The sequence below is a fragment of the Macrotis lagotis genome, chromosome 3, assembly GCF_037893015.1.
Source record: "Macrotis lagotis isolate mMagLag1 chromosome 3, bilby.v1.9.chrom.fasta, whole genome shotgun sequence".
Lineage (NCBI taxonomy): Eukaryota > Metazoa > Chordata > Mammalia > Peramelemorphia > Peramelidae > Macrotis > Macrotis lagotis.
The window spans coordinates 18436072-18463059 of record NC_133660.1 but is presented as its reverse complement, the minus strand read 5'-3'; the positions used below and the strand labels follow the sequence as shown (position 1 = coordinate 18463059).

Below are 26988 nucleotides of genomic sequence, written 5' to 3'. Positions count from 1 at the left end.
CCACCCAGCTAGGAAGTGTCTTCAGGTCAAATCTGAACTCAAAAGATAGTTTTCCTGACTCCAGAAATGGCAGTCTATCAATGTATGACCTGGCTGCTTGAGTCCATAAATTAGTACATAATAAAAATTATAAGAATTCATTTCCTGCTAGAATACCATCCTACTTGCATTTAACAAGTCTGATGGGAATCTTTCTAAAACATATTAAGTGAAGAGACTCACGTTCCAATCCTGGCTGCCAGCTAAGTCCTGACTCTGTGTGCATCCTTCCTTTGGCTTTGAAATGGTCTGGAGGCTAAAATACCATGTCAGGCTATTGAATATTTATGCACCCTTTACTCCTTGTATGTCTCTCTGTCTCGGTCTCTCTCCTGTAAGCCTGTAGCTATACTTTGTCACCAGTAGATGGCTCTTCTACATCAGTAAGAAAAACACTAGCTTTTATCTATTTGATTACCTTTGCATTTCTAAACAAATATGGAAACAACATTAAGGAAAGATGAAATAGGCAGGGGTCTTGGTTTGTTTTGTTCATCCTATACTTTTTAAGCAGAGTCAATGCCCAGGACAATAATACACTGCAAAGGAGCCAATTCCTATATTGATTCAAATCATATTGCTTCCCTGATTACTTCAGTACATTGGTATTAATAACTTTCACATTCTGTTTGAAGATTTTCTGCACACTTTTTATTTCTTGTGAGTCTCACAAGACAACCATGATATCTCATCATCCCCATTTTACAAAACTGAAGATCTAATTACAGTGACACAAACTACCCTTACAACTAGGTGGGATAGTAGACAGTATGGTCCTAGAATCGAAAATCTGAGTTCAAATACTGCCTCAGACACTGAGTGATATGACCTTAGCAAGTCATTTGTCTGCCAGTTTCCTTAAGGATCCCATGAGATAACTAAAAAGTGCTTGAACATCTTAGCCAGTGGCTTGCTCCCTTTCCCATCCAGCTGGTAATCCCAAGAGGCAGGATTACCACTCAGGTCCTCCTTGGGCCCTTTTGGGTGACTTTGTGCTTATCTTTGATAAGGACTGCTCAGAGCCTTTCAAGGGAGGGAAGGGATTTGGGGGGCATTCTAGTCCAACCCATGCCCAATATCTGGCCAACAGACTCCCCTACATGCTTAATTATTAAGTGTCAGTGATGACTGTCAAACCTGGAACAACCCCAACAGCCTAAGATGTTACTCATGTATTTAAGAAAGTTAAGAACTATAAATAGCATAATTCAAGGAAGTAGAGGGGATATGGCATCACGGCTTAGACACAGAGAGGGACCTACTCAAGTAAACTAGCTTTCATAAGAGTAAGACCAGGGTACCTGAGAAAGTGCTTTGCACAAAGTGGATCTTCAATAAACTATAACAAAAAAAAGCTAAATGTCAAATTGAAAGTATTTTTTCCTCTTCCATGCTTTCATAAAAAAATTACTTATTCTTAACATTAAAAAAAAAAATTAGTTCCAAATGCTTTCCCTGTAGCCCCTCTATACCTATTGAGAAAGTAATGAGATACACTTTGCTTCTTGGTATATACAGTGAATTGGTTCTGCTCATTTCACCTTCAGTTCACAGAGGTCTTTCCAGGTGTTTTTGTTGTTTTTGTTTGGTTGGTTTTTGCAAGGCAATGGGATTAAGTGGCTTGCCCAAGATCACACAGCTAGGTATTTATTATAAAGTATCAGGGAGATAGGTCTATATAATTTTCCTTCCCCATTTTGACTCTTCCTGGTTTAGGTATCAGCACCATATTGGTGTGATAGAAAGAGTTAGGCAGAGTTCTGTCTTCACCTATTTTTCCAAAGAATTTATATAGATTTGGAACTGACTGTTCCTTAAATGTTTGATAGAATTCACTTGTGAATCCATCTGGCCCTGGAGATTTTTTTTCTTAGGCAGTTCAATAATGGCTTGTTTAATTTCTTTTTCTAAGATAGGGTTACTTAGGTATTTAATTTCCTCTTCATTTAACCTGGACAACTTATATTTTTGTAAATATTCATCCATTTCACTTAGATTTATAAAATGTATTGGCATACAGTTGGGCAAAATAATTCCAAATTATTACTGTAATTTCTTCCTCATTGATAGGAGGATTTTTCATTTATGATAGAAACTAGCAACTCGGTTTTCTTCTTTCTTTTTTTAAATTGAATTAATCAGAGATTTATCAATTTTAATGGGTTTTTTCATAAAACCAACTCTTGGTTTTCTTTATTAGTTCAATAGTTTTCTTACTTTCGATTTTATTAATTTCTCCTTTAATTTTTAGAATTTCTAATTTGATATTTAATTGGGAGTTTTAAAACTGTTCTTTCTTGGGGTAGCTAGGTGGTACAGTGAGTGGATAGAGCATTGGCCCTGGAGTCAGGAGTACCTGAGTTCAAATCCGGCCTCAGACACTTAATAATTACCTAGCTGTGTGGTCTTGGGCAAGCCACTTAACCCCATTGCCTTGCAAAAACCTAAAAAACAAAATGCTCTTTCTCTAATTTTTTTAGTTGTATGTTTAGTTCACTGATTTCCTCTTACTCTAATTTATTCATGAAAGCATTTAAAGATATAATATATCCCCTGACAACTGCCTTGGCTGCATCCCATAAGTTTTGCTATATTGTTTCATTATTATCATTATCTGGGATGAAATCATTAATTCTTTCTATAATTTGTTGCTTGATCCACTCATCCTTCCTTATATTTAGTTTCCAATTAGTTTCAAGTCTATCTCTCCCTGGTCCATTATTGCATGTGATTTTTATTGCATTATGATCTGAGAAGGAGGTATTCACTATTTCTGCCTTTCTGCATTTGATCATTAGGTTTTTATGCCCTAGTACATGGTCAATTTTTGTGTAAGTTCCATGTACTGCAGGAAAAGTATGCTACTTTCTATTCCCATTCAGTTTTCTCCAAAAGTCTATCATGCCTAGGTTTTCTAACAATCTATTTACCTCTTTAACTTCCTTCTTGTTTATATTTATCCAAATCTGAGAGCAGGAGGTTGAAGTCTCCTCACCAGTAGAGTTTTGCTGTCTTTGTCTTCCTGTAACTCATTCAACTTCTTGTTACATACATATTTAGTATTGAAATTGTTTCATGGTACCTTTGAGGAGGATATAGTTTCCTTCCTTATCTCTTTTAATGAGATCTATTTTTGCAGCTGCTTTTTCTGAAATAAGGAGTTACCCCTGCTTTTTTTCACTTCAGCTGAAATAAAATATTTTGTTCCAACCTTTTACCTTTACTCTATATGTATCACTCTGCCTCAAATGATTTTCTTGTAAGCAGCATATTGTAGGATTCTGGTTTTTTAATCCAATCTATCTACTTAGGTTTTCACATTCAAAGTTATAATTACTAACTCTTTATTGCCCTCCATGCTATTTTCCCTCTGTTTTGTATTTTCCCCCTTTTTTCACTTTATTCACACTCCCCAGTATTTTGTTTCTGAATACCACTGCCTTTAGTATGTTTTCTCCCTTATATTCAACCCCCTGTCCCCTTATGTTCCATTCCCCCCCTTCTGCTTTCACTTTATAAGTTCATTTCAATTCACTTTAACAGTTATGATTTCTATGCATTTCCCTCTACACTATTTTTCTGTTGTTTATCCTTCTCTCTTTTTACCCTGTCCCTCCTCAAGTCTGTTTTGTCTCCACCCTCCTTGTTATCATTATCACCCCCTTTCCTTTCTCCCATCCCCTTCCTCTTCCTTTTTCAGTAAAATAGGCAGTATACATTTTTTTTTAGGTTTTCATAAGGCAAATGGGGTTAAGTGGCTTGCCCAAGGCCACACAGCTAGGTAATCATTAAGTGTCTGAGACCAGAATTGAACCCAGGTACTCCTGACTCCAGGGCCGGTGCTTTATCCACTACGCCACCTAGCTGCCCCGGCAGTGTACATTTTTGAGAGGAAAAATGCTCTCCCATGTCCTGTTATTACCACTGATACTTGACTAACTTGTTTAAAAGCCCAGCTGTTTCTATAACCTCTCATGGGGTATTTTTTGTTATTTCTTTTCAGGCAGCAGCAAACTAATAGAATCACAGAATAACAACTGGTAAAACCTTAGGTCCCTGAGGGGAAAAAAAAAGAATCATTTTTTTTTAATTTTTGTAAGACAATGAGGGTTTAGGTGGTCCACCCAAGGTCACACAGCTAGTAAGAATTTTTCTTTACTCACTTGGGGCATCATATTTCAAATAATGAGGTCTAGTTGACTAAAATCATAAAGAATAACATCTTTCTTCCTTACCCAATAAAAATATGAGATAATGTGTATGTATGTATATAGAGATAGCACTTTTTAGATTTTTCCAAAGATTATTTTATTAGATCCAAATAACACTGTGAAGTAAGTGATATTATCATTTACATTCCATAGAGGTACACTGAGGGGAAACATGGTAAAATGGCTTGTCCATGGTCATAGAGTTCTAAATGTCTGAGAGAAGATTCAAATTCCCAATTGTAGGTCCAGGCCTCTGTCCATTCTATCACCTAGCTAAGAGAAATGAAACTGACTGAAACCAGTTGGAAGGATGGATGGAGGCATGCATGGGTGGGTGGGTGAATATAAACAGATAGATCCCTAATTTCCTTCTGGTCAAGTTGGTAACACTATTTGACCAACTATATCCTCCTAAAAGGTACCACAAAACATTTTCAATACTAAATATGTATGTATAACAAGAGGATAAGTTGAATGAGTTATAGGAAGATGTAGACAGCAAAACTCTACCGGTGGGGAGACTTCAACCTCCTGCTCTCAGATGCTGTGCATATATATTATACACACAATGCATTCTTCAGGTAACTACATCTGTTTTTGTACACCCATTCTCAAAAATACTCATGCTTTTAAAATGAGCAAAAAGCACACTGCATTCCAATTCGATCTTCAGTGACTCACAGAATTCATCTTCTGTCCATTCCAAGCTACATATAATTTTAGATTATTTGTCTTCGTAAAACATCAACAGTTGAGGGAGAAAAATGAGAGGGACAAAAAGGAGATGTCCCATAGTTTTTCTTCCACACTGGGACCCCACCCAAACTTTCTGCATTTGATTTGTTTTGATTTATTCAGCATATACTTATATCTGCCAGGTCCTTTAGGGTATTATTATTTCAGTTTTGTCTTTACCTTCAGTATCTTAATGCACTGTCTTGCACAAAGCAGGTATTCACAGAATGCTCCTGGAGTGATTAAAGGGTCTCTTAATGAGCAATGAAAGCAGTAAAGAAGTTCAGAATTTAAAAAACAAAACAAAACTCCACAAACAAAGGAATCTGCAAGGTTGAAGCCACAATTATCCATCCCTTCTTTAGGTAGGTCTTTAAAAGTGTCTTTAATTCTCAAGTTGGCAATTTCCTATTCCTTAATAAAGTTTGGTATCATTTATTTTTGCTAATTCTTTTGGTCCTAGCATTCTTTGAAGACATGGGGGGATCAAGGTATGTGAAACCGTATTTAATGTTGGGCTTGGTCAAGGTGTTATACTGAATTTCTATCCTTCACTTTAGTCCTTATTCAAAGGGATACCTCTTTGAGAGGGGGAGGGGATATATAATGGGAAATGGGAATAATTTAAATAAAAACTAAAAGTAGCAATAAAAATGAAAAATTACAAAGTGGTGCCAATATTACATCCAACATTAGCATAACTTAAAAGTTAGACAAGGAGACTTATACTACCTGCTTTAAAGGAAAGATAGATATTTGTTTTAGTGAGATTTCAATTGAATGACCATAGGCTAGAAATTCAACCTGAAAAGGTAAAGAGAAGGTTGAGAGGTTCCCTGCCTCCAAGAAGCTACCAGAGCTAGAAGAGGACATAGTTTTGACACCACTCAACCACAGAATTCTCAAGATGGAATGAGCCTCCGAGAGCAAAACACCATTAATGATTGCAAACCAAAGAAACTGTGGACAGGGATTGGAGGAGGGGGAGAAAGAGCAGTAATTCCATGTCCATGATGGCAAAAACAAAAATTCCTAATTCTCATATCCTAATGTCCTCAAGGGAACACATGGAGGTGACAAATTCTCCCTTCTAGAGAGGAGGTCTACTACTTTTTTAGTTTACTGTGACTTTTACTATGTGTGCATCTATCTTTCCACATCTGCCTTAACTTGGTCTCAAAGTTACACACACCCAAAAAAAGGGGGTGGGGAGACAATGGCAAAGAAAATTCCCCTTACCTCCATTACTCCATATGGGCAGAATAAGTAGTCTCAAAACTACTACTACAACAGCAACAACAAAAAGTTTTTCTTCTAAATTAGAGATGGTAGGGAATGGGGACGGAAAGTATACAATTCCAAATACTAGCTTAGTAACAGAGGCAATTATTAAGACAATAGGCCTTCAGCAAAAATGCCTGCCAACCAAAGTTTCCTAGTTGCCCTTTCTCTGGTCATAGAATCTCCACAGGTGACTTAATCCAATGCCCAATTGAACCAGGACTGCCATCTAGTCTCTGTTTTCAAAGCTTTATTGAGGTCAAGTTTACTCATGTATCATCATGATTACTTAAGATGAATCCCAAGCAAGCCTAAGAAAAATAGACCTAGTATGAAAAACTCTTGCTGCTAGTTGATAAAGTGAAAATTAAATTTGCATGCTTCAGTCAATAAACCCTAACTGAAGAACTATGAGAAGTCAGATACCCAAATAAATACTGATTGCTGACTCGACTGCCTATCCAAGAACCTACAAGAAACATTATCCCTCTGTCCTCTGGGTTAAATATTTAAAAAGCACATAACTTGTTTCTTATATAGACTCATCATTATATTCTTCATGAATATTCCCTAGAGACAGTCAACTCATTGGTTACAGGCCGACTAAGTAAGTAATGGGAAAAGAAACAACAAGACAGTCCTTGCCATCACGGAGTTTAGATTCAGACAACATGCATACACATGGGTGAGGTTCGAGCCCAATCCTTAGGGAAACCCCAGCTTCCTTCGGGATTCAAGGCCTGGGGACAGCCAGGACAAAGGCAGAGATGGGAGATGGAACAGCAAAGAGGACAGTTTGGCAGGAGCAGAGTGGAGGGGAGTACAGTCAAGTTGCTCATGTGGAAAAGCTACAACTGGATAAGCTACATGCTCAGCATGTCCAAGAAAGAAGACAACCCCAACACTGGGCACAGAAACTTCACCAAGAGTCACATGCATTTTTTCCAAACTCTGATCCAGTTCACTATGGATGTCAAGGAAGTCCGGACTAACAAAGAGTCTAGGATTCAAGAGATCACATCACCCTCCCCTTATACTCTGGTTCCCTTGCCAGAAGCACTAACTTCTGGAAATTCTGGAGGAGCAGTGAAGGAGAACAAGGCTACTTACTAGTTGCAAGCATGTGACACATCCATTTTTAAGGAGACCACAGGATCTCATGTGAAAATCAATCCTGTAAGCCTCCTAAGAGTGACTAGCTTCTATAGTTGGTTCTCCTTATGCATCAGTTCACAACAATGGTTCTCACTATAATCTCTCTGCTATATGAAGGAAATCATAAGCAACTTCATATGAATGGACTCTACAGAAGAAAATGAACAGAGATCCAAACAACTCAAGGTTTAAAGTTCCATAGGGTCTTATGTTCTCGATGTTTTTAAGCAGTTAAGATAATACCAGTATTTACGTAGCACCTTGTTCTGTATATTACAATATAATGAAAATTAAAATATATAATTAAATATTATCCATATAGAATTATCGATAATTAAAATTATTCATTTTAAAATTAATATTTCAAAGCAATACAATCAAAACAATTAAAAATTTTACATAATTTAAAATTTCAATGTTAAAACAATTTTAAAATATCTAAAAATAAAATAAACTTTAAATATTTTAATTTTAAAAATTTGAATCCACATAATATGGTCAACCAATAAATTATTTTAACATATTAAAGAATAATATTATTATTGGTGGCATTTATATAGAGTTAAAGTGATTTGCCCAAGGTCACACAACCAATGACTGTCTAAGGGTGAAAAAAGGAAGAGAGGCCTCCAGCACACTAGGGAGACTGTATCAACTAGAGTAGGGAATAGGATAGAATGGGTTGGCACAGGCACTGCTGGAGGGAATCCCCAAATTGACAAACATTAGGGAATTCAAAATAGCCTCAAGGATGAGAAGATGTTAGCATAGGAAATGTCCTAAACTGGACCCAAAGCCAGCTGTCCAGATACAAGCTGGGAAAAGGCCTGACCAGCCAGAGCACTCCAACACCCCTGTGCACACTCTGGAAGAACACACCTGGGAGCAGCTAGGTGGCACAGTGGACAGAGAACCAGCCCTGGAGTCAGGCCTTAGACACCAATTGCCTAGCTGTGTGACCTTGGGCAAGTCATTTAACCCTAATACTCTGCAAAGAAAAGAACACACCTGGGGGGAACAGTGCCCCCAACAGAGGCAGTCCAGCATGCCCAGAGGCAATGAAATGAGCCATCCTCCTAGTCCCAAGCCACTAGCTTCTACCCATGTCTGCAGAGAGTAGATGTAGAGTAAATGGCTGAATGAATGGCTGAAGGGCTACAGCCAGGGAAAGGAGCAGAATGTACAATTTGAGTAGTTTCAATCTTATTGGGTCTTAAGACTCCACTTGAATTCCTACGTTTTAAGATATGTGGAAAAACCATAGTTAGTGAAAACAACAATTGGAATGATTAGAGAGATAGATACCAAATTTATCCTAGAATTGTCATGTCTGCAAAAGGTGTTGTTAGAAATTGAGAGCTTCTTAAAGAAGTTTTCTTTGAAAAAATTCTGCAGAGTATGAAGCTATTTTCTTTCATCATTTTGGTATAAATGACAATTATGTTTTTTCTTCATCTGTCTTTTTCTCTTAGCTGTGCCTCACAGAAAACTATTTCATGGAATTACCAAGATATCTTTAGCATGATGCAAGCATGTATTGTTGAGGGGAAAAGAAATGTCAGACTCTCAAAGTAGGTATCAAAATCACTGTTCACACCTCTCAATGGGATGATTTGCACATCGTCAATAATCAACTGGCAAATTTATTTGCATGACATATGCTGATCTTCTACAAGGGCGGTTACAGCAGGACAGAACATAATTTCTAGTTCAACTTTTTTAAAAAATCTCAGCTTATATTTAGAATTTGTTATTTAAAGACTAATCCTGTAGCATGTGATTATAATTTAAATATGATGACAAAATGCTTAGACATCTTCTTTAATTTTTAAATTCATTCTGAATAGTATTTCCAACCTTTATTATTTCCTTATTTTCCCATTTATAAGACACACCCATTTTTGAAAAATTCAGGATCTAAAAACTGGGAGCATCTTCTGCAGTGGCTGTAGTTATTTTTACTCACATTTCCTGCTTGGTTTTGCACTCACTGTTGTAGATTTTTTGACTTTCATTCCCTGATTTTTTGTGCTTGCTATCTTTGTGCTTAGTGTTTTGCATTTGGTACCGGTATGTATTAGATTTTATTTTGCCATGTTCTGCTCAGAAAAGATTTTCGTCCAGTGCTGAATTCAAGTTCAAAGTGATCCGGTTTGTAAAAGTGAATGGAAATCGTGCTGCTGAACATTAGTCTGGTCCTCCTCCACCTAAGAAAACAATCTGAGACTGACTACTGAAGGAAACCCTGCTGAAACTACCCTGGCAGAAGAAGGCCAGGAGAGGCAAGGCAGCAGAATGGCCTGACCTAGAGAGGGAACTGAAGAGATGGATTAAGAACAAAGCGCCACTGGAATTCCTGTGTCCACGAAGATGGTTCAGCAGGAGGCCAGAATAATGGCTGATGAAAAAGAAATTCCTGATTTCCAAGGAGGACACAACTGGTGCTTCAGGTTCATGAAATGGAATGGACTAAGCATGTGTCCATGCACTAGACTTGCCCAAAACAAGCCTGAAAGCTAGAACCAGGAAGTCCTGCAATTTCATGATGAATAAAACTTGAAGAGAGTTCAATAACTTTATGCATTAATTACTTTTTTTTCAAATTTCAGGCCCCCAAAGTGCATCTTATGCATGGGAGTGTCTTATACATGGTACTTATTTTCCCTTTTAAGTGGAAGAATGAGATTATTTAAGTGTCTTTCTATCTCCATATTTATATTTATGTCAACATAAAAATTTTTTCACCTCATTTGGGATTTTTCCTGGTGAAGATACAGGAGTACTTTACCATTTCTTTCTCCAACTCATTTTGCCTATGAAGAAAATCAGGCTAACAAGGTTAAGTGAGTTGCCCCAGGACCAGAAGCTAGTGTCTGAGGCCAAACTTGAATTCAAGAAGATGAGTTTTTCTGACTGAGTCTGGATGCTCTACCTACTGTACCACCAACATAAGAAATATCCAGATATAAAAGTACTCCCTCCTCTTTTCCCAGTCCCCCCACCACCATTATCCTTTGAATCAATGTAGTAGTACTGTTTGCTCTACCACTCTCTCACACCTGTCTCTTTTGAGCAAAATGTACACTGCTACTGTTTTATTTCAGGCATGGATCTTTTCTTATCTAGTTTCAATATACAGATTAGCCTCCATTAGAAAATCTAAGTGATCAGAATTAGTCATACTCTAGGGACTGTTTTCAGCTATCTGAGGGCATAAGAATGGTTCCTAATTTTCTTCCCTGCTGTTTCTTCTAAATAATTCTCAAGAACCTCCTACAACTAAGGTTCATCTTTCCACAGCAACATCCATGATATTCCACAGTAGGGATTTATACATTTTATCGGTGCCTTTTTTAGTTTTCCCTCCCAATAATTCCATTGGGCTGTGAATGGTGTCCTACTACCCCCATCTCCAAGGAGTCAAAATGACTAATGCTCTTGAATTGGCTGGGCAAGACTCTGGTCAGTCCTTTGTTAAGTCAGTTAACAAAAAAGGAATTTACTCAGTCAAGGCACACAAAAACAGATATTCAATAAGGTTATGCAAAGGGGTTTGCATCACTAACATGCCAAATTAATTCATGTGAGCAAAGCTTCCCTTGCTTCTGAGTAAACCACTCCTATATCTTGACCAAGGTATACCAGAAAATTCTTAAAGCTCCCTGCTCATCAGGAGACCAGGAAGTGATGCCAAAACTCTAAATTCTCTTCTCCATACCAAATTAAGGATAGCTTCAATACCTTTTAGGGGGAAAAAACTAGCCTATCCTGCAAAGAGGCAAAGAAGGTAGTATAATGCTCCTACTAAAGAAGGTACTCAAATGGCAATGAGATTCCCAAGAGGGGTTGTTTTCCAGAATGATGGTCAGAAACTATATGGACTGGGCTGGAAACCAGGCTGGTGGTCTTGAGGTCCTGAGCTCCTCCTCTGGCTCACCTGATGACAGCTGAGAAGTGGCTGGTCCTGATAAGGAGGAGAATAGCAGATGGTCTGGGAGCACTACTATGTCTCAGGTTCCGGGGCTCAAGGTCACTTGATTCATCAGGATCTGAAGTGGGGGGGGGGGGGGTTGATGATTTCCCCAATCCATCTAGTTTTGACTTTTTATTGCTTCAGTTAGGCTGGCATGCTTACTCCATTGTTGGCACTTGGCACATCTCCTCATTACCCTTTATATGACCCACAGTTTTGATTCCTCGGAGGTGCATTCCATAATGCACAGTCATGTACTAACACCAGGTTATTTTCTAAAAATGGCTTTTGGAGAGAAGCTTGGAATCATTAAAAGTCTGCATTTGGGAGACTGCCAATGTTGACCACTCACTTTCTCCTACGAAATTTTGGAAGCTGAAGTATGCTTCCTAATTCCTTTCCAACCAAGAAGCATGCTTCCCAATAGCAAGGACAGACAGACCAGTTCTAAGGGATGTCAATATCCTAGTCTGGATTACATGGAAGCTTCTTTTCATCTGCTGAACTTGTCTTGTGCCCATTCAGTTCAATTCCAATGAACACTGACCAAGGACCAACTTCGGGCCAAGATTAAAACTATCAAGTGCTCCATGAAATGTTATCTCTTGGTGCCTTTGCATGAACAACAGAAACAACTCCCATCAACTCCTTTATTTGTATCTGCCTTCTAGCTGCAACCTCCTTATTTCATGAAAGATGATTTTCCATCATGAGAGACAAGTTAGATGAGTATTTAGAGACAATTTGAAACTATGATTCTTTACAAGCACTAGCCTCTTTTTCATCATTCTTAAATACATTTCAATGCAGAAGAACAAAAAGGACATGCAGAGCTGCGGACCATTTAGCATATGTCTTTGACTCTTGCAACAGACAAAAAATCATGACAAAGTGATAAGCCTTTGTGTCCTAAGCAAGTCTGGGCCTCCTGGAGTGGTCTCTCACTGTCTTGAGGCTTTAGGTCATGCCAGCAAGGCAGAACCTTTCAAAGCTTATGCTCAACAACAGGTCACATCCTCACTAAGATGAGCATAACAGGAAGATTTTACTTAAATACCTTTTAAATATTAGTTTTTAAGTACTAAGGACATTAGAGCAGCAGAGCAACATCTTTTTGTTTCATAGACTTCATTAATGCTTTATTCAGATTTCTTCTAAATATTAACACAATTGATTAATATATTTCTAGTCCATCCTCTACTTGGCTGTCAAAATGATCAATCACCCTATTCAATAAACTCCAATGGCTCTAATTATCTCCAGGATCAAACGTACATCCTTTTTGGATGTGTACAGTCCTTTTTATTGTACTCCCTATCCCACCCTCTCCAGTCTTCCCATACCTTACTCTTTTCCATGGACTCTACAATCTGCTACTCCCTATACCAAGACAAACCCTTCTGACTCAGGAAATGCTCACTGTCTCCCTTTTCCTAGAATCCTCTCTCCTCCTCACCAGTCTAACTAAAATCCTACTGTCTGCAAGAAGCCATTCCTGTCTTCTTCCTGAGATGATCTAATTTGCCTTAAGGATCTTGTTGTTTGTATGTTGTATTCCTCCATTAGACTATAAGATCATTAGGAATAGGAACTTTTTTGCCTCTTTATTATTGTGTTAAGCCCCGGGGCTTAACACAGTGCCAGCTGACCATGAGAGAATAGTCCAACATTTAATGAGAGTGTACCTATTACCATACACATTTTAGCTAATGAATAAGTGAATGGATGAATGAATGAATCATCCCAAGAATGATGAAATATTATTAGGAATCAGGAGGGAAGGAAACACATTTATTAAGTGCCTAGTATTTGCCACACAAGGCTAAACACTGAACAAATATCTTTCTTGTTCCTCACAACAATCCTCAGAGGCAGGTGAAATTATCATCCCCATTTCATAGTTAAGGAAACTAAGGCAAGTTGAGAATGAGGGACTTGTCCAAATCTGGTTACACAGCCAATAAGTAATTGAGGCTGAATTTGAACTCAGGTCTTCTTGTCTCGGGGTAAGAGTTCTACCCACAAAGCTGCCTTAATTGAAGTATTAAATCTGAGTAAGCTTCCAGCAGGGGAAAAACTGAGGTTAAGAGATGCAAATTGGCACTGTAAAGCAGAAGTATCTGAATTGCAATTTACATCAAGATAATTATAAAACTGAAAAGATAATAAATTGAAGTAAACCTAAACCAAGTCATGTGGGTCACAGTATGGAAAATTCTTATCTATGGGAATGTTTTTGGTTTAGTCTTAGCAATGGTACTTATGGTAAAATGCTATTCTCCATAAAAAAAAAATGGATTGATGAGAGAAACCATACACATTCCAAAATATTTATACACAAACCATATATACATGATCGGTTATGATACTCTACACAATTCACTACAGGTATACTTTCCATTTTAATAAACTCTCTCTGTACATATAATTTCTCTCATCCCATAACTTCCATTTTGAAGTGCCTTGCATGAGCCATAAAAGGGGCTTTGTTCACAACATGAACAATCCAGCCTAAGCATTCCCATCATTATCAAGAAGAAATCTTTCCCATGGTGATGGTAAACCCCCAATAATCCATCCAGAAGGATCCTTGGGGGCCACATTTAGACTGAGTTTTAAAGTGTCATATTATTTATTTTGATATTTTTATTTACTTTGCTAACTATTTTCCACTTATATTATAATCTGAATTAGGCTGTTCTAGAGGGTGTCATGGACAGTGTTTGCATGTCTGACACCTCGGCTTTGAAAGATAGGTTTCACAAACATGATAAACTTCCCTTCTCTGGGAGATATTTCTGCCAGAGCACATTTTAGATTTACCACCAACCCTGTTCTCCTCTTAAAAACAACATGATTAGTAGTAGAAAGAAAAAGGCAAGAAGTTCAATGAAAACAAGCATAATTCCAAAGCCCTAGTATAAACCTGATTAATTGAATTTCATATGATGGGGGAAAGAATGAGAGAGGGAGGTGAAGGAGGCCAGGAAGTAGAAAGAGCGAGGTAAAGACCTGGGAAATAGCCAGAATATGGGGACTTCCTTGAGTCTAAGCAAGCAGAGAAGCAAACTCAATCCCTGGGGATTGTTACTGTTCTTCCTCCACAAGACAACATTCAAAACTGCTAGGATTTCTTCAGGTTTGTCACCTAATATAGGTCTGAGGAGGCATTTTAAATCTCACTACATAAAATTTTATCTGTTTATTTAAATTGCTTCTACCTTATTACAAATTAAGCAGCCTCATTTATCAAGTATTCATAACATGGATTCAGCACCTTTATCATCCAACCTTTTGTTAGCTGAGAAAAATGACCTGACTCTGGTTTAGCAAAGATCATATAATTTTTTTCCCTATTTGGAGGTAGGATGTGATGTAAGACAAACATACATTTTCAGAGCTTTGTACACACACAGACCTGGGCTAAACAGCTGAGTACTTCTGCTAAGGTCACACAGCACCAACTCAACTTTTCGAAAATAAACAAAGATTTATTTTCTTTCAAAGGGGTAAATTTGAAAAGAAAATGAAGTTGCTTAATTTCATATAAAGTAAAGTAAAACAACACTGTCAGCGCTGCATTGCCACAAGAGGCAAATGAAAAGGTCCGCTACAAGTGGACGAGGGCAAAGGCAGCAGAAGACTGAAGCTAAGAATAAAAAACAAAACCAGAGCCAATGCAGCATTTTGGGAAGGAAAACAACTGCTCAGCTTCATGTCTCAGAGCTTCATTTTCTGACATATTCGCCTATCATTTCAACTCAAGTCATATTTTCTTCTCTATTAACCATTTCTCTTAATAAAACTGCTATTTAAACCATGATTTTTATTAGTTCAGAGCAGAGAAAGATAAATCTGCTGCCTGAATTAAAATAAGAGTTTAGAGGCAATGATAAACATTACAGAAGACACAGGAATAAATGAGTAGGGGGGGTGTAGGTAGCTCTGGATAAGCAATAATCATTTTTTCAATTTTAATCACTCTACATGGTAGGGCAGCAGGTTGTTTTCCCATCAAAACTACTTTTCTAATAACACAAATGTCCTTGCTTGCTCAACAATGAAGGTCTTAAAAGGAATTCAGGAGGAAGAGGGGCAGGCAGATGGAAATCCAAACCATAGAAGAAAACGCAGTGAATAATGAATGACATTGCTGTCTAATGCCATAATACCCAGAACTAAGTGGAAGCAGCAATTTGCGCCTGCAACGCCACAGCACTTAATGACCAGTAACCCTTCATAATTATGATGACGGCAAGAATCCTTCTTTGTGGGGCTTTATCAGTGAGAGCTACCCTCCCCCGCCCCCGAAGTCCCTGGGGCAGCCAGTTCAATCTGCCAGCCCACCGTCACTCTTACCTGTGAGAACAGCTTTTGCCGAGGGGTCTGCCAGGTCCAGGGCTGACTTCCCATCAGTGTTGCGAATGTTTGGATCAGCACCGTGCTGCAGCAGAACTGTGCAGGGAAAGCAGAAACAGTCTCTTACCTCGGGGACACACACATTATGGACTGTGAAGTGTCTCCTCGGCATGGTGTAGGCAAAAACATACATTGCACAATCTTCTTCTTTTCCTCTTTTTCTCTGGTTTACCAAAAGCACTGCAGCAAAGATTCCTCTCTAGAGTAAAGCCAAGTTGGCAACTTATGGTACAGTGAGATCATGTGACTCGCCATGGCAAACCCCAAGGCATGAGATGTCATTATGCTTGCCTTGGGTCTCTCACCTCCCCACGCTGGACGGGTTGCACGTCACTAGATGGATGGGCCACACCAGCCAGTCTGCCTCGGGCTCCAGCCCTTTTATAAGGATTTCTGTGGAAGCTGCGGCTGTGTTAGTGCTCAGTTTCCAAAGATTTCCTCCCTCCCCCAGAACAGCCGTAACATGCAACAAGCTTTTGAGTGGTTCACGGTTCGCACGTGGACCTTGACAGAACACGCTGGCCTCTAGCCAAGAAGTTTAACAGACAGAGACAAGCTGTGTGTGTGTGGGGGGGGGGGGGCACACCTTCTCAAATAGTCTTTCCTTCCAAAATGTTGAGGTATAGAAATTCACTGACTGTAAAGAATGCTAAAAAGGAGCCTGCTATTTAATTACATATCCAACGAATGGGAAGCAACTATGAGAAACCATCTAATGGGGAGTTCCCCTAAAAACAAGTCAAAGACCAAAATTCTGATTATTTTTTTTATTCTTCAACCAAGCAACAGTTCTGCTTAAAACTTGTTATAGGGTTCTTCAAGAAAATACACAGTTGCAAAAAAGAAAAAAAAAGAAAAAGAAAAGAAAATGCACAGTTTAATTATGGACAAAGAAGAGAAATGAGGACAAAATGTTACTACTAGTAGGAATAAGAAAAATTCACAACACAAGATTAGTCCAGCACTTCACTTATTCATTTGACCTCCCCAACAGCCCACTGACTGTAAGAAAACTATCCCCCTAATTTTATAGACAAGGAACCTGAAGCTCAGATTGCAGGTATCCTGCCCAGAGTCACACAATCAACAAGTATCTAAGTCCAGATCCAGGCCCAAGTCTTGCTGACTCCAAATTTCAAGCTCTATTTATTATTCTACATTGCCTGTCTTTTGGGGATAGCAGGATCAGGTAAAAGATGATCACAGATATCTTTTGGATAAGAAACAAGACAATTTGCCATTTCCACAGTAATTTCAACAGTAAATTCAAACAGAGCACAGAGTTTACATCTTTTTTCCCCCCATTAACAAAACCACTCCAAAACACCACCTCCTGACCTTTTAAGGGCATTCAGAGAATAACCTTCAAGAATTAACAGATGTCAAGGATATAGGCACTGATGGAAAAATGGCTCCTTTAATTTAAACTTCACAAGGCTCAATACATGTCCACAGTCAAACCTGAACACAGGAAGGGTTCCATAAGTCTCTGAATACACAAATGCTCATCTCTAACATTTGTTCTTGAGTCTTCAATGAAGAGAGATGCTGAGTGAGGAGGACAGTAAGCTTTTCCATGGGGGAAGGGAAACCCACTCATCTAACTCTGGTTGGCACCACCCACAGAGGTCCAGGGAGACCTTTTTATGGCTTTATCTTCCAACACACAATAAATAACTTGTGACTATACTAAAGAGAACAAAGACAAAGGGAAAGGACCCATACATACAAGAGTATCTATAACAGGTTGTTCTTTTTATGGCAACACACAACTAAAATTTGAGGAGAGGTCTATCTGTTGAAGAAGGGTTGAACAATGATTGTGCTTGAAGATCAAGGTCAACTCCAGGAAGCCCTCAATGAACTGATGCAAAGAGAAGTGAGCACAACCAGGAGAACAATGAATGCAGTCACAGCAATAAAGTAAGGATCACCTGTGAAAGACTTATTATTATTATTAGTAAGTCTAATCAACCCAAGCAGTGATCTACCACAACTCCAAAGAACTCAGGACAAAAACTGCTACTGTTGATTTCCAGATGGAGAACTGATGGACTCAGACTGCAGATTGAAGCATGTTTTTTCCCTTTATTTTTCTTGCTCCCCTCCCCCTAAACACAGCTAATGCAGAAAAGTTTTGCATGACTTCATATGTATAATGGATACCAGATTTCTTGACCTCAGTGAGTGGGGGAGGGATGAAGAAAGGGAGAGAATTTGTTACAGAAAATAAATTATTTTTTTGAAAAGATCTTTAGATGATTTAGCTGAATTCTATCAAATGTCAGGATGATCATCATTTATAAGATAATGAGGTTAATACTGTTAACACTGGAGTTCAACAAAATTAGTTTTCAATAACTCTAAGATGGGGCAAACCCGAATAGAGAGCAATGAGTCAGCTGGTCAAGCTCTTGTGAGCCAGGGTTGCATGGGACTGGAAATGCTGAACATGAAATAAAGGCCACTGATCAGTGAGAGAGTGTCTGGGAGAGCAGCCACAATGGGGCAGGGCAGTCAGTTCCTCTGAGATCAGGACCAGCTAAGGAACTGTGCATATTGAACTTGTAGAAGAGAAGATGGGGAGAAAGCAGAGTGGTATTCAGGAAGTTCACTTCACCAAGATTTGTGGGGCAGATGTAGTTACAGGACTGCCCAGAAAGAGGGACTGAACTTGCTCTGTGGGGCTCCAGGGGCAGAATGCAAAAAGACCAATGTGGGCTTGATGTCCCAGTGAGGCCCTGGTCATGGTCACTGTCTCCAAGCGACCAGGCTGCCTTGGGGCAGTGACTGAATCACAATGAGGTCTTCTCCAACACTTCAAATTTTGTCATTCTGTCATAAAACTAAAGGTCCAGGATTCAAAGGAATCTGTATATACTTTCATTTACTTATCAGTGAAATGAATAGGGTAACATCTAAGGAATATATGTCATGGACTGAACAGTCAGAATAAGCCTTTCCAATTTATACTTTTCCTCCAAAAGTAGGAGTGCTACTTTCAGAGAGCACCATTCTTCTGTTTAGCAATTGTTGCTCTCCAGTATGTTAAAATTCTGTGCCTAGCATCTTCAGCTCTTCTGACATGACCCCATTCCTATCCCCTTCATGTGTTGGTGCCTGGAGGGCAGCTGTTGTCTAAAAATCACTACATTCAAAAGGGGAAGAATCTCAGCGAAAACATCTGCTCCTTGGACACTCTTAGAATGCCCCTGCAGCTCAGTTTAACAGACACAAAAACACACTGGCCTTGACACTTTTCCAACACAGAATCAATGCCACAATTGGGGTAGAAGGGGAAGCTGAAACCTGTTTGAGCCCAGCAGAGCAGCTTAATGAAATTTTTTTAGTGGCTCTCCTGAGAGGAGACACTTGAAGCACCTCTCCACCTCTCAACAGCAATTATACCCAAATCCTTGCCATCACAGCAGCATACCACAGACTCCAAGGCATCTGACAGGCATCTAGGATGCAAAGGTGAACCTGCTTTCTTTTTAGGCATAGTAAGAACAAACATTAATTCAACTCTCTTGAGCCTGGAGAATGGCACTTGCCAACTATTCTGACTTCTCATCACTGGACCCCAAAATTTTCTTCAGCTGCTTATATTTTGTCCCATTCTATTCCATAGAAACACAAACTAGCCTCCTGGATTTGGAGACCAGTTACTTTATCCCTATGAGGTTCTATGATGAGTCCTATTACACCTCTAAGATGTTGTGAAATGACTGCTAAAGTTTTAAGACACTAAGAAAATCATATTTACAAGATTTTAGAGACCAGGATTTTGCTGCTAATATCCAATCAGATGATCTCAAAGTTAGAAAGGACTTTTGAAGTAAGCTAGTCTAATTGCCACGGACACAGTTGAAACCAAATGGCCAACCAATCTGTGCTAAAAGACCTCAAAGTAAAGGGCTCTCTCTTTTTCCTGTTAGGATAGTTCTAAGTATAACAGTGTTTTCCTAACATCAAGATGAAATTGGTCTCCTTGCAGTTTCCATTCATTGCTTCTTTTCCTTTCCCCAAGGAGCAAACATCACTGTAACAACCCTTTGACTACTAAAAGACAGCTATCCCTCCCTCACCAAGTCCCCAACTTGTTCCAGACATTCTGACTTCCACCTCCCACATAGACTTAACCACTTTGGCCATATAAATGAAAAGATGGACTCCTTGGAAAAGACCCTGATGCTGAGAAGGATTGAAGGCAAAAAGGAAAAGGAACAGCAGTGGATAAAATAGAGTGTTATAGAGGCAAAGAACAAGAGCTTGGACAGACTTTGGGAGACAATGGAGGACAGAAGGACCTGGCATGCGACAGTTCACGAGATTACCAAGAGGAACAGAAGGAATGAATAACCCTATAAAAGAGCAAAGATGACCAAAAAAAGGGTAGCAGCCCTGTTTGTGGTGGCAAAAAATTGGAAATTAAGTGAATGTCCTCCCATTGGGGAAGGGCTTAACAGACTGTGGTATATGTATGTGATGGAACATAATTGTTCTATTAGAAACCAGGAGGGACAGGAATTCAGGGAAGCATGGAGAGATCTGTATGAACTGATGCTGAGTGAGATGAGCAGAACCAGTAAAACATTGTACACCCTAACAGCAACATGGGAGTGATGATCAACCCAGATGGACATCCCTTCAATGCAACAACCAGGGACCATTTTGAGCTATCTGCAATGGAGAATACCATCTGTATCCAGAGAAAGAATTATGCACTTTGAACAAAAACCAAAGACTATTACCATCAAATTAGAAAAAAAAAAGGATTATATTATAATGTAATTTTACTATCTCATACTTTATATTTCTTCCTTAAGGATAGGATTTCTCTGTCATCACATTGAACTGAGATCAATGCATAACATGGAACCAATGTAAACACTAAGAGAATGACTTCTATGGGGGGGAAGGAAGGAAGAATGGGGGGAAAATTGTAAAACTCAAAAATAAATAAAATCTCTCTTAAAAAAAAAAACAAGGGGCAGCTAGGTGGTACAATGGATAGAGCACTGGCCCTGGAGTCAGGAGGACCTGAGTTCAAATCCAGCCTCAGACATTTAATAATTACCTAGCTGTGTGGCCTTGGGCAAGCCACTTAACCCCACTGCCTTGCAAAAACAAACAAACAAAAAGAGCAAAGAGCTTAAATTACAATATTCCAGAAGCCAAAAAATTCAGCTTATAACCAAAAAAGAAGTTAGCAACAAAACTGAGTATAATTCTACAGGAAGAAAAAATGGATCAGTAATGCAATAGAGGATTTCTAAACAGTCCTGATGAAAAGCCCAGATCACAAAGAAACTGAAGTACAAACATCCAGGTCAATAATAACAACATGAAAAGACATATAAATGAACTATCACAAAGAACCAAAAGAGAATATAGAGAGCTGAGATTTAGTCCACTCTACTCGCTTAGAATCCTGTCAGTTCTAGGGGTCACAAAGGATGAATAATTAGACTAAAAGCCTGGAAAACTTTCTTTTATGTCTTGATGGTCTTGAAAGAAAAATGGAAAGGGAAGAGGAATACACCAAGTGAGGTGAGAGGATAGAAGAAATAGTGAGAAATTTGAGTGTGCAAATGGAAATAAAGAGAAACAAAGAAAAAGGTTGCAGATAACAGCTGACACTTGAACTTCATTCTCATCTGAACTGGTAAAAAAGATATAAAATACAAGCACAAAACATAAATACAATTTAACTCGACAGAGAAACATTAAAGAAAATGGGAAAAGAGAAAGAATAAAAAAAGAGGGTAAAATATGGTAGAGATCAATCCTAAGCAAAACACATTCTAAGAAATATTTATATCATCTTTTTATGCAGTGACAAAGTACTGGAAACTCAGGGGGTGTCCAATAGTTGAAGAATTATGCTATCTCAATGTTATGAGCTTCTATATAGTGATGATAGCTCTATCATCACCATAGAGTAGTGTACACACACACACACACACACACACACACACACACACACACACACACGATCCCATTTGAAGGCAGCTTTTCCTGACTCCAGGTCCATTGCACTACCTATCCCATTTGGAGGAGTCAAAGCAATGCTACTGCTGGTTCTGGAAGTCTGTGCCAATCCTCTAGCTGACCCAATCAATCCTCTTAAGTGCTTATCAGTTTCTGCTGACCTATGCTGGGATTACAAATACAATAAATGAAACCTTCCCTCCTTCCAAGGAGCTTCAACCAATGGGGGAACAAAAAGATGAAGATAAGAACATGCAAAATAAACACAGAGAATAGAATCCCACAGTAGTTTTACATCCCAAGGCATCCCCCTGGCTTTGACCTGAAAGAAAAGGGTTCTAAGCAGAGTCGCTTCTTCTCTACCAAAAAAATATCTGAGGGACACTGGGTGGGCCATGATCCCCATCAGTCAGTCAGTCCTCTAGATTTCATCTGTGCCAGGCTCTATGCTTAAGGAATAAAGAAAGCCAGAAGACAGCCCCAGTTCTTGAGGATCTAACAGACAAGATCACATGCTGAACACTTTATCCAAGAAACAAGATCTAGAAAGTTAAACTGAGATCATCAACAAAGAGGAGATCTCCAAATAAGAAATGGCACACATTACAATTGCAAAATGGATGATTATGATGTTAAATTAAAAAGGTTTTGTGCTAATAAAACCAATGCTGACAAGAAAAACAGAAAACTGGGAAACAATTTTCACAACTAGGGGTTCTGATAAAGGTCTCATTTCTAAAATAGAGAACTGAATCAAATTTATAAGGTTGCAAGTCATTCCCCAATTGATATATGTTCAAAGGTTTATGAATGGACAGTTTTCAAAAAGAAGAAATTAAAGCTATATAATATGAAAAAATGTTTCAAATCATTGTTGATTAGAGAAATGCAAATTAAAACAACTATGAGGTTCAACCTCACACCTACCACATTGGCTAAGATGACAAAAAGGGAAAATGATCAGTGTTGGAGAGGTTGTAGGAGGACTGGGACATTAATGTACAACTGATACGAGTTGTGAACTAATCCAACCATTTTGGAGGGAATATGAAATTATGCCCAAAGAGCAATAAAACTGATCACACATACCCGTTGACCCAACAATACCAATGCTAGGCTTATAGACAGAAGAAATCATAAAAAATGGGAAAAGCCCCACATATTCCAAAACATTCACAGCAGCCCTTTTTGGAGTGGCAAAGAATTGGGAATTGAGGGGATACCCATCAAATGGGGAATGGCTGAACAAATTATGGTATATGCATATTATGGAGCACTACTCTTCTATAAGAAACCATGAATGGTCAGACTCCAGAGAATCAGGGAATGAATTACAGAAACTGCTGCTGAAAGGAGCAGAACCAAGAAAACATTGTACACATTAACAACACTGTGAGTTGATCAACCTTAATGGATGCAGCTCCTCTCAGCAGTTCAGAGAACTAGGACAACCCAGGTAGACCTGTTATGGACAATGTCATCCTCATCCAGAAGGGAAAAACAAAACAAAACAAAAGAAAAACCTTCAGAATCTGAATGAACACTTTCAAAAAATTACTCATGCTTTTTCCTATCTCAAGGTAGTCTTTCTTTTCCCTTCATCTTAATTCATCATATAGAAAATTACTAATCTGTAAATATGTTAAAACACAAATGTATATGTACAATGTTTACCAGACTGTTCATCATTGTGAAGAGGGGGTGAGAAGGGAGAGTAGAAGGAAATTACGTAACTTCTAAATATACATATGCATGTAGATGAAAGTTGAAAAAATTTTCTAACATGTAATTGGAAAAATAAAATGAAATATCAATTGGGAAAAACCAACAAACAAAAAGCAAGATCTCAAACTGGTTAAGGAAATTTCCTCCCAGTCCCGGAACATCATAGACTAGCTCTCTGTTCTTGGGCCCTTCTTCTCCCTTCTCAGTCCCATTTCAGGGGTTCTAAGTCCCTACTCTTTACTGTGTAAGACAAAGAAAGCAGGTTATCCAAACTGTCCCCAGCAAGAGTTAGTGGCTAAAGCACAATTTTAAGAGCTAATGGGTCGTTCTAATTGGGAGACTAGGGCTCAGTCCTAGTCACACTGAAACTCCTTCAATAGCAGTGGGCTCCTTTAATATTACCTTTCCCTTGTTATTCCCCCACTTCTTGGAGTGTCCCCAGTTAAACACCTACAACCTTCCCTTTTGCAAACCAAACTAAACAGACCTAGAAACTTTCAATAGTGATTTACCCAACTAATTCTTATGAGAAGCCCCTTAAGACTCAGGAAAAGATTAACTCTCCTAGCTTCTCTAATGGTGACTAATTCCATTATTTTGTCATTTTGAAAGGTTAGACTATAGCTTAGAATGTTTTTAATTTGTGTTTTTTATCATGAGTGATTTGAAGTAATCACAAGTGCTAACAACTCTAAGGGTTGTGACTGTTCCTTTGAAATGAATGTACAACAAAAATATTTATAGCAGCCCTGTTTGTGGTGGCAAAGAATTGGAAATCAAGTAAATGTCCTTCAATTGGGGAAAGGCTTAGGAAACTGTGTTATATGTATGTCATGGAATACTATTGTTCTATTAGAAACCAGGAGGGACGGGATTTCAGGGAAGCCTGGAAGGATTTGCATGAACTGATGCTGAGTGAGATGAGCAGAACCAGAAAAACACTGTATACCTTAACAGCAACATGGGAGTGATGATCAACCTTAAAGGACTTGCTCATTCCATCAGTGCAACAATCGGGAGCAATTTTGGGCTGTCCCCAAAGGAGAGTGCCATCTGTATCCAGTTAAGGAGCTGTGGAGTTTGAACAAAGTTCAAGGACTATTCCCTTTAATTTAGAAAAAAACAGATTATCTTATTGTCTGATCTTGTTACCTCTTAGAATTCTTGTCTCTTCTCTAAGGATATGATTTCTCTCTCATCACACCCAATTTGGATCAAGGTACAACATGGAAACAAAGACTGACAGATTGCTTTATGTGGGGGGTGGGGGTGGGGGGAGGGAAGTAAGATGGGGGGATTGTAAAACTCAAACAATATCTTTAATAAAAATTAATTAAAAAAAAAGAAATGAAGGTACAAGATGTGTCCTGGAACTATATGAATCCAAAATAAACAGCCCCTTGCCCTGAGAAATAAAAGCCAATCTAAAAAAACCAGTAACTGGAGAAACAGTAACTCCTTCTGGCTAAGTTGAGCCCATATAACAAAAATGGTAGTACTATCTAAAGTGATCTACTATATATGCTATAACTATGAACAGAAGATTTTACTGAGCTAGAAAAAAATGAAATTCATCTAGAGTAATAAAAAGTCAAGAAACTCCAGGGTAATCCATAAAGAAAAGTAGTCAGAGGATCTAACAGTATCAATAATGTTCTATAATAAAGTTATCATTAAAACAATTTAGTAAACAAAACCACTGTAACCAAAATCAAAAGAAATGTAGTAAACTGGGAAACAATTTTACAACTAGTATTTCTGACAAAGGACTCATTTCTAAATTATACAGAGAACTAAGTCAAATTTTTTAAAAGACAAGCCATTCCCCAATTGACAAATGGTCAAAGGATATGCAAAGGCAATTTTACAGATGAGGAAATCAAAGCGATCCATAGTCATATGAAAAAATTGCTCTAAATCATTACTTATTAGAGAAATGCAAAATAAAGCATCTCTGAGGTACCACCTCACACCTCTCAGACTGGACATTATGACCAGAAAGGACAATGATCAATGCTGGAAGGGATGTGGGAAAACTGGGATACATTGTTGGTGGAGCTCTGAACTCATCCAACTTTTCTGGAGAGCAATTTGGAATTATGCCCAAAGGGCAACAAAAATGTGCATACTCTTTGATCCAGCAATACCACTACTAGGTCTATACCCTGAATAGAGGATGAAAAAGGGTAAAAGCATCACTTGTACAAAAATATTCAGAGCAGCCCTGTTTGTGGTGGCAAAGAATTGGAAATCAAGTAAATGTTCATCCATTGGGGAAATGGCTGAACAAACTGTGGTATATGTATGTCATAGATCACTATTGTTCTATTGGAAACTAGGAGGGATGGGGATTCAGGGAAGCCTGGAGGAATTTTGATGCTGAATGAGATGAACAGAACCAGAAAAACATTGTACACCCTAACAGCAACATGGGGGTGATGATAAACCTTGATAGACTTGCTCATTCCAACAGTGCAACAACCAGGGGTGATTTGGGAGTATCTGCGATGGAGAATACCATCTGTATCCAGAGAAAGAATTGTGGAGTTTGAACAAAGAACAAAGACTATTACCTTCAATTTAAGAGGGAAAATGCATTTTCTTATTATATAATTTTGCTATCTCTTATACTTTATTTTTCTTCCTTAAGGAAATGATTTCTCTCTCATCACACTCAATTCAGATCAATGTACACCATGGAAACAATGTATAGACTGGAAAATTGCCTTCTGTGGGCGGGAGCGGGGCAGGGGGAGCAAGATTAGGGGAAAATTGTAAAACTCAAAATAAAATCTTTGGGGGGAAGAAACAATTAAGTAGTGGGGCAGCTAGGTAGTACAGTGGATAGAGCATCAGTCCTAAAGTCAGAAGGACCTGAGTGAATTCAAATCCAGTTTCAGACCCTTAATGATAATTGCCTGGCTGTGTGACCTTGGGCAAGTCACTTAACCCCACTGCCTTGCCAAAAAAAATTTCATAAAAACAACAATTTAGTCCTGGTTTCAAAAAGACAGGCTGACAGGGAAACAGATGAAATATACAAACAAACATTTAACAAACTCAAGAGGAGCAGATGGAGAAGAGATACACATACAAACATACACACACACACACACACACACACACACACACACACACCACTACATATTTGAGATTTTCTTGGCAAAGATCCTGGAGTGGTTTGCCATTTCTTTCTCCAGGTCATTCTGAGATGAGGAAACAGATACAGAAAGGACTGAGTGACTTGCTCAGGGTCACCCTTAGGAAGTGTCTGAGGCCAGATTTGAACTGACTCCAGGTGCTAATTCTATTTTTCTTTTATAACCTACACTATCTCTCTGGCTCTCCCTGGATTTGGGTTTGAATCTCCCCTGAGATTTGCAAGAGGAGCCTCTCCTTTATATGACAGTTTTCTATTTAGGTCATGAATTCACTTGGAGTTTCCTGTATATAGGG

At 38.6% G+C, this 26988-nt stretch overlaps 1 protein-coding gene across 2 annotated transcripts in view; it reads right to left on the bottom strand.

The window, feature by feature from the left end:
• TNKS (tankyrase) overlaps positions 1 to 26988 on the bottom strand; it is a 207598-nt gene that overhangs the window by 112322 nt on the left and 68288 nt on the right. For both annotated transcript variants that reach the window (XM_074228240.1, XM_074228239.1), the window contains exon 3: positions 15754 to 15849. In XM_074228240.1, coding sequence (XP_074084341.1) covers positions 15754 to 15849 — 96 coding nt within the window. The remainder of the gene's footprint in view (positions 1 to 15753; positions 15850 to 26988) is intronic.